Here is an 8,054-nt window from a genome sequence, read left to right on the forward strand (position 1 = left end):
CTACGCGGGCAAGAAGGGGTCATGCCAGGAAAACCAGGTCAAAACAGAACCAGAACAAGACAGACATGCCTTCCTGAAGCTTACTTTAATGAAAAAGATCTACCTAAACAAGTAGCCAAGCAAATTCCATATAAAATTAACAGAATGATGCATTCCAAAAAGTGCTAGAAATCAACTATCTCATACCTCCTGCATCTAGCCTGGTGCTTGGCACAGTGGAAACTCAGTAAATATTTGTGGAATGCATGCATGCATGCATGAATTAATGCATGCGTAAATTAATGAATGAGGACCTAAAGTTTATTTCAGTGCCCTCTGAAGTCAGAAGATCACCTTGCTGGGCAGTGGATTGCCTCTGTTCTCCCAGCCCAAATCAGAGCGTGTCAGGGCCCTCTGTAAGCAATCCAGGGTGGAAAATATTGCTTCTCTTAATCTGTTAGCAACGGGATCAGATGACAACAGGCTCCAGGGAACTAATTTAAACTCATTTAAATAAGGCCCCTACTGCCTTATTAAAACTACATTCATAACAACAATTCCAACTAGAACTGCCCTTGGCCTGGGCTGCAAGGATTTACCTTCAGAGGCTGTTCCTTATTAATAACCCATTTGCTAAATTACAAGCTGTTTATCAATACAAAAGGCCAGGTCTTTAAATATTTTAACACTTAATTGCTGACCACAGCCCTCACCTCCATAACCCTTCCTTTGCATGAAAAGCTTATTGCTTAGGAAATTCTACTCCTTGCCTTCTTCCTTCTTTAGGTTTGCAGAACCTGAGACGACCTGAAGCTATAGGGTTTTTGAGCCCCACAGGAACCCTCAGGCAGCACAAGAGACAGCCAGGTCATTCCTGAAGCTGCAGAGGCCACTAGTGCACAAATAATTACTGAACATTGGAGCCAGAAATCTGGAATGTCTGGCTGTGAGCACAGGCTATGGGGTCAGATTCCCTAAATTCAAACCTCTGCCATTTACTAATGATGCTATTTACTGAATGTTAAGGGGCTGAATTGTGTTCCCCCAAAAAAGGTATGTTGCAGTCCTAAGCCCAGGTACCTCAGAATGTGACCTTATTTGGAAATAGGGTCCTTATAGAGGTAATTGAGTTAAAACGAGGTCATTAAGGTATCCTCATAAATCCAATATGACTAGTGTCCTTATAAAAGGAGAAATCTGGACACAGAGGCACACACACACAGGAAATATGCCATGTGAAGATTGGAGTTATGATGCCACAAGCCAAGAAACTTCTAGAAACGAGGATTAAAGCCTGGAACAGATCTTTTCTAGCACCTTCAGAGGGAGCATGCCACTGCCAACATCTTGATTTTAAATTTCTGTCCTCTAGGACTGTGAGACACAAACTTCCTGTTTGTTCTAAACTACCTGGTTGTAGTACTTTGTTATACAGCCCTAGCTAATAAGGACCCTGGCTAAGAGACAGTCTCAACCTCGCTAAACCTGTTTCCTCTTCTGCTGCAGCTAAGGCTATATAATAGTATGTGCCTCTGAGCTGGCCTAAAGGGCTGGGGACACAGCGTTCAGTAAAATTAGCTCCCAGGCTCTGTTGGCATCAGCTGCCCACCTAGAGCTGCCTTTTGATAGGTCCCGATGGGGCATAGACATTCTGGACACAGTCCTGGTGGTAACTGCTCCAGTGGGACCACTCGCTCAGCCCAGATGCCACCCCTATAACTTCAGATCCTCAGCTCTGAGAAAAAGCAGAGTTCACGGTTGGGAATGTAAATTCTGGAACCAACTGCCTGCAGTTAAATCCCCACTTGCCGTATGTTCTACTTTGTGTCTTTGAGTAATCCATTCATCCTTTCTGTGCCTCAGTCTCCTCATCCGTAGAATGGGGCTAACCCGCTAAACCTATCTCATGGGGTAGTTATGAGAAGTACACTAGTTAATATTTGAATGTGCTCAGAACAGTGCCTGGGACCTAGAAATCTCTGTGTACGTGTTTGTTAAATAAAATTTTAAATAGAATCTGCCTAAACCTGCCAAATAACCACCACCATTCACGGCAGGGATTTCTTTGGAAGAAATGTGTCCACACAAAAACTTGTACGTAAATGTTCATAGCCCCAAATTGGAAACACGATCTAAATCTCCACCAACTGATTAATAGATAAACAAATGTGCTCTATCTATACAATCAAATATTGCTCAACCATAAAAAGGAATGAAGTACAGACACATACTACAGCATGGATGTACCTTGAAAATAATATTCTAAGTGAGAGAAGCCTGTCACAAAAGGCTACATATTATATGATTTCATTTATATGGAATGTCCAAAATAGGCAAATTTATAGAGACAGAAAGATCAGTGGTTGTCTAGGGCTGGGCAGAAATTAGGGGATGATGACTAATGGAACAGGGTTTCTTTTTGGGGTGATGAAAATGTCCTAAAACTAGCAATGGTGACAGTTGCACAACTCTCTGAACTGACTTTTTACCCTCTAAATGGATGAACAGTATAGTATATGAGTTATAGCTCAGTAAAGCTGTTGAAACAATAAATAATAATAATAAACCTAAGTAATATTTCATAAGCATTAACAATGTGCCAGGCCCCATCCAGGTACCCATATCTCTTCACTGAATCTCACTTCAGCTCTCTGAGGAGCTGGGCCTTTATTATCTTTATTTTCCAGGGACCCAGCTCATGGATCTGGCTCTTAAGCACTACCTATTTGTGGTGAGAGCACAGGTAACCTAGAATCTATTCACAACGGGGCTATAGGCTGACCAGAGAGTAGCATTTAGGACTTAAGTGACCGCAATCTACAGTCTGAGATAAGGCCTTTGTGTCTTACACACAGGAACATCCACAAAGACCTCCCTCACCTCCTGACACACACACACTTTGTGGTACTCGCATTCAACGGGACCAAGGACCCTCTTCAACGTTGGATAAGGCAGCTGTTTTCATTGTCTTAATTATTTTCTTCTGTTTACCAATATAATCCAAGCTCGAAAAAGAAGAAAGTAAAGTTCCCCTGGAATCCCACCCCTCAGAAACAGAATTCATGTCAAGGGATTTGGCCCAAGGAGAGAGATGTCAATTCATTGGATTAGTTAAATTTTTGAAGCAAAAGAGAAAAAAAAATTTTTTTTTTTTTAAATTTTAAGTTGAGTCTTGACGGGCTGCTTCAGTATGATTTTAAAACCAATTCCACAAGCTCGACTTCAGACTCTTATGTCATCACTGGGAGACTTTGAAGAAGTGAAGGAGGCTTAGATTCTCAAGTCAGTTTTGTTAAACAGAAAAACCAAAAGGCCAATTCCTCTGGGCACTCGGATGCGGTAAAAACAGCTGATTTTGTCTAAAACTTCCCTGGCATCTGACCCAAATTGAGGGCAAGTGTTAATCTGCGAAACAAAGACAGACATTAAGTGCAGAAAACCCCTTTTGTGCCCACACAGCATGCAAGTTATGTTGAGTTATGCATCTATTTTGGGGACAATGGTGTTTTGTAAACAGTTGGCAAAGTGGCTTTGCCAGGATGTTACAGCGGTTTGGAGCCCTTTCACTGACAAGTACTGTATGGAAGATAAAGAAATATGGTATTTGAAAAATACAAATAAGTTAAATTAGAGAAGATATAGGTAATAAATATAAGAAAACCTTCTTTCCTACTATACCCACAAACATCTATACATCAACACCTAGAGACTATTCACAGCTAGGGGAATAAACTGAGTCCTGCTTTCATTTACAGACTGTGAAGCTTACAAAATATGTTTAACATATTTCAATAAAGGTGACGTGAGCACATTACTAGTCCTATTAATAGAATTTTAAGTACTACAGACATGTTTTATTTTAAAGTGCAATGATTGTAAATATTTTTGAGAACCCTAAACATGCTAAATTGAATTTACATTTATTAAGCCCATGCAATAATAAAAATTATTAATTTTCCTTCCTATTGTTATTTGTCTAAGTTTTATGGCAGAGAACCACGGGTCCTCTTATTGTTCCAGGAGGGTAGGGACAGTGTCTGTTTTCTACTGAGTGAATGAATAAATAAATAAGTGAATGAAGTCCTAGGGTCTTAGAATATGTGAGCTGCCTAGAGCCTTAGACGAGGGCAATTATTTATATTTAGCTGTCATTTATTGTCTGCTTAGTATGGACGAGGCCCTGCACTGGGTTGTACACACACACACACACACACACACACACACACACTAACCACCTTTAATCCCCATGACAACCTTATGAGGTGCATATAACCATCCCCATTTTACAAATGAAGAAACCAAGGCTCTAGAAATTCAGTGACTTCCTGAAAACATATAGCCAGAGCATGACAGAGCAGCAACAGGGACCCAGAGCTTCTGACTGTACGTCCCCAGGTCTCTTCATCACCCCCTGGTGTCCCACCTCAATTATAAATGAAGCAAAGTCACACAGCCACAGGCAACCACAGTAACAATAACAAAGACAATAATAATATTTTTAATAATAATATGTGCCAGACCCTACACTTGGAGCTTTACATATGTTAAATTACATTTAATCCTCAGCACGATGCCCAGATTGGAAACCATGTAATCCTCATTTTAGAGATGGGGAGTAGAAGCTTAGAGAGGCTAAGTAACTTGCCCAAGGTCACCTAGCTAGTCAATATGACCCCCTGCTTCTTTCCTGACCTGGAACCATCTACATGTAACAACATAACATGTATGAATGACTCAAGTGATGCTTTTTAATCCTTTATGTGACTATAAAGACATATGTAGGTAGAGCCATATAATAAGGTTGGGCAGGACACATTCAAACCCAGAGGGTGTATGAGTGGAGTGGAAGGAGACCCCTGGGAGGTGTTGTGGTTAAAATCAGAGCTCTCGAGTCCCCCCTGTGTGGATCTAAGCCCCAGCTCTACCTCTTCCTAGCCACAGAACTTGGGGCCATCCTGTCACCTGTCTAAGCTTCAGTTTAGTAGCGATAAAATGAGAATGAGAGCTATTGGGAATTAAATGAAAAAGTATACGTAAAGACAGTACTGTACAGCCTCAATGAATGGCTGCAATCACCATCATCATTAGTGTATTTACTATTATTACTATTATCACTACCTAAAATGACAGCATTGACTTAGCCTCTAATATCCTTGTTTTCTGTCACGGGAGACTGGGTCATGAGAACAGATAAACTTCAACGCGGAAACGAAAGACCTTGTGTTTTGGTAAGTGGCCAGCGATTCCAGAAGTTGTGATAAAAGGTGAAATAGCCAGGAGAAGGGGTCACTGGTTAGAAACTGGACCTTCTAGGTCAGCTCAATAATTCCTTCTGATCTGGGCTCACTTCCCTTCCCATCATAGCTAATTTACTATATCCCTCCAACCATTACACAGGGGCCAGAGAATCAGGGGTCACTCACCGCCATGACCAGCTCGAATGGGTACTTATAGATGCGGACAGGAGACTGGTACTTCTGCACCATGTTTTCAAAGGAGCGACAACAGAAGCCACCTAGGCAGAGTGAGCACAGAGCCTGGGTGACAGGTGACTAGTGAGGTAGCAGCTCCCTTCGCGTGATGCTAGAACCCTGCTCGCTGCTTGCCCATGTGAGGGGCCACATTCTCTAGTACCACTCACACATCTCTGCAGCCCCCAAAGCGAGGTGGCCATTATGATAGCCAAATTACTCTGGGCCAGGACCCAAAGTCTGCTTTGCCCTCTACCCACTACCCCAGACCACCGCACTTACCCCTCCAAGAGCAATCGATACCTCCAAACTTTCCTTGGTCCCCACCCCTTCACATGGAAGCCCCTAGAAACGCCCGTCATTGCCACTCACATGGAAACACATATATTTGCAATTCTTACACTCCCACAATTCACCACCCACGCACCTCACAGTTCGCCACAGCCATCCTGACCCTACCATACCGCCCCCAAGAATCGTTGCACCTGCCCTTCCATTTCCTCCAAGATATCCTGACACATACGCACGATTCTCACCAAATTTCATATGCACTGTCTCTGTCACACAGGTACACACATACATGATTCTCCTCCCACATGGGACCTGCCTCCCACACGCACGCAACTTTGCACACACACTCAGCTCCCTGAAGCATGCACTTACTCAACTCCACGCACGCATACAATTCCCTTGGTGCGCACAGACGTCCACACACACGAGAACACGCAGCGATGCACACATGCACACACAAACAGGCACGCACAGACGCACGCACGCACGCACAGGTCCCCGCAGCCCCGCTCACCCTCGTCCTCGGAGTCTCCAGGGACGCAGTCCCAGGGCAGTGCAGAGCTGAGCCCGTCGGGGACCCCGTGGCCACCTTGCCTGGAGTGCAGCGCCTGGAGCGAGGCCTGATCACAGCCGCGGAGCCTGGGGCTTCAGTCCCGCGCACCCTGAGCCGGGGCAGGCCAGGGTGGGGCCTGCGGGTAGGGAGTGAGACCTGCCCTGCGGGAGCTCTCCAGGACCCGGGACAGCGGAGATCCTGGTCCCGCCTCACTCCTGAACTGGCCCCGCCCCAGACTTGCTCCGCCCACGGTATTAGGCACGGCCCCGCCCAGATTTACCCTGCCTCCTGACTGGCCCCGCCTCAGTCTTAGCCCCTCCCTTCACTTTTCGTCTGTTGTTTGACCACGCCCTCCAAGCCCGGCCCTTCCTCCAGATTGGCCACGCCTCAGGTAAGCCCGACCCCATACTGGTCCCGCCCCTAAAGCTTGCAACTCCAAGACCCCGCCCCAAGGCTCCACTCCCGGTTACCTCTGCCCCCAGGCGGATCCTTGCCCCGCCCAACCTCTCTCCTCCTGGTTCCGTTTATACTTGACCTCAACCCACTCTGCCTGGACTCTGAGCCCCGCCCCTCCCACTGGCCACGCCCCAGAGCCTTCATGGCCCTGCCCCAAGTCCCGCCCATGCATCGTTCATTCACTCTGCAAAAGTTTACAGAGCACCTGCTAAGTGTCAGGCCCTTCCAGGCGCTGGAGAGTCATCAGTGAACAAAATAGACAAAAATCCTTGCCCTCGTGGAGTTTACATTCCAGGGTAGGGGCAGACAGACATTAAATAAATAAGGCAAATATATAGTATGTGAAATGGCGAAAAATGCCAAGGTGAAAAAAATAGCAGGGAAGGGGTTCAAGAAGCAAGCGGAGCGAAGGTACAACTTAAAACAGAGTGGACCAGGGCCTCTCTAGGAGGGCGACATTTGCCCATCATCCTCATTTTAGCTTGCACCCAAACTATTCCAGCCTTCCAAGGATCCCCAGGGACTCAGCCTCTCTTCCATAAGCCCTCCCTAATTGGCTGGCCCTACATAGTGTTGTCGTTCGTATATTCGTTTATTCGACATTGCTGAGCACCTACTTTGTGCCAGCACTGGGTGACTTCACTCATTCACAGGGGGAAATCAGATAACGCGTATGCCCTGGAGTGGTCCACAGTCCTGGGCAAGGAGAGGGTGTGTAGAGAGACAGAAAATCCTCCATTTATCAGATATATCTTTGCACCCTGTAATGTCCAGCCTGTTTCCTTTCCAATATGTATTATTCTCTGTAATCATCTTATTTATTCATTAATTTTATTCGTGGGTTTTTGACTGTCTCTCCCAGGAGACTGTGAGCTCCGCGAGGTCAGGGACCGTGTCTGTCTTGTTCATCTGCCCCCAGATCCGCAGGATCTTACCTGGCACACAGTAGGTGTTCAGTGTGTTTTCTTAGTTAAGGTTATCGAAGATGAAAATGGAGCACAAAATTCCCATCCCTGCCACAAGGTGGCAGCAAACGACAGTCCACTGCTCCTGGGTCTCCATGCCAAGGGAAATTGGGGGACATGGGTCCAGGGACGTTTTCCCGTCCCCTGGGACTCATCGAGGAAACTCACATGCTTTTCCTGGGTGTCAGTGCAGATGCGTAGTGAGCGTTAACACTTAGCTGTTGTTACAGCACAAAAGCGTTAAATTTGCACTAAGTAACCACGGAGCGGGATGTTTACACCTGGAAAGATGGGCAGGAGCCGTCTGTCCCAAACTTTCCAGCTCCTGAGACTCCCTTC

The 8,054-nt window shown here is 45.7% G+C and overlaps 1 protein-coding gene across 1 annotated transcript in view; it reads right to left on the minus strand.

Annotated features, from left to right (window-relative positions):
* SEC14L5 (SEC14 like lipid binding 5) overlaps positions 1-5,465 on the minus strand; it is a 41,484-nt gene extending 36,019 nt beyond the window's left edge. Inside the window, exon 1 of the mRNA XM_025048450.1 lies at positions 5,403-5,465. Coding sequence (XP_024904218.1) covers positions 5,403-5,465 — 63 coding nt within the window. The remainder of the gene's footprint in view (positions 1-5,402) is intronic.
* Positions 5,466-8,054: the final 2,589 nt, after the last annotated feature.

The sequence above is a fragment of the Pteropus alecto genome, unplaced genomic scaffold, assembly GCF_000325575.1.
Source record: "Pteropus alecto unplaced genomic scaffold, ASM32557v1 scaffold44, whole genome shotgun sequence".
Taxonomy (NCBI): Eukaryota; Metazoa; Chordata; class Mammalia; order Chiroptera; family Pteropodidae; genus Pteropus; species Pteropus alecto.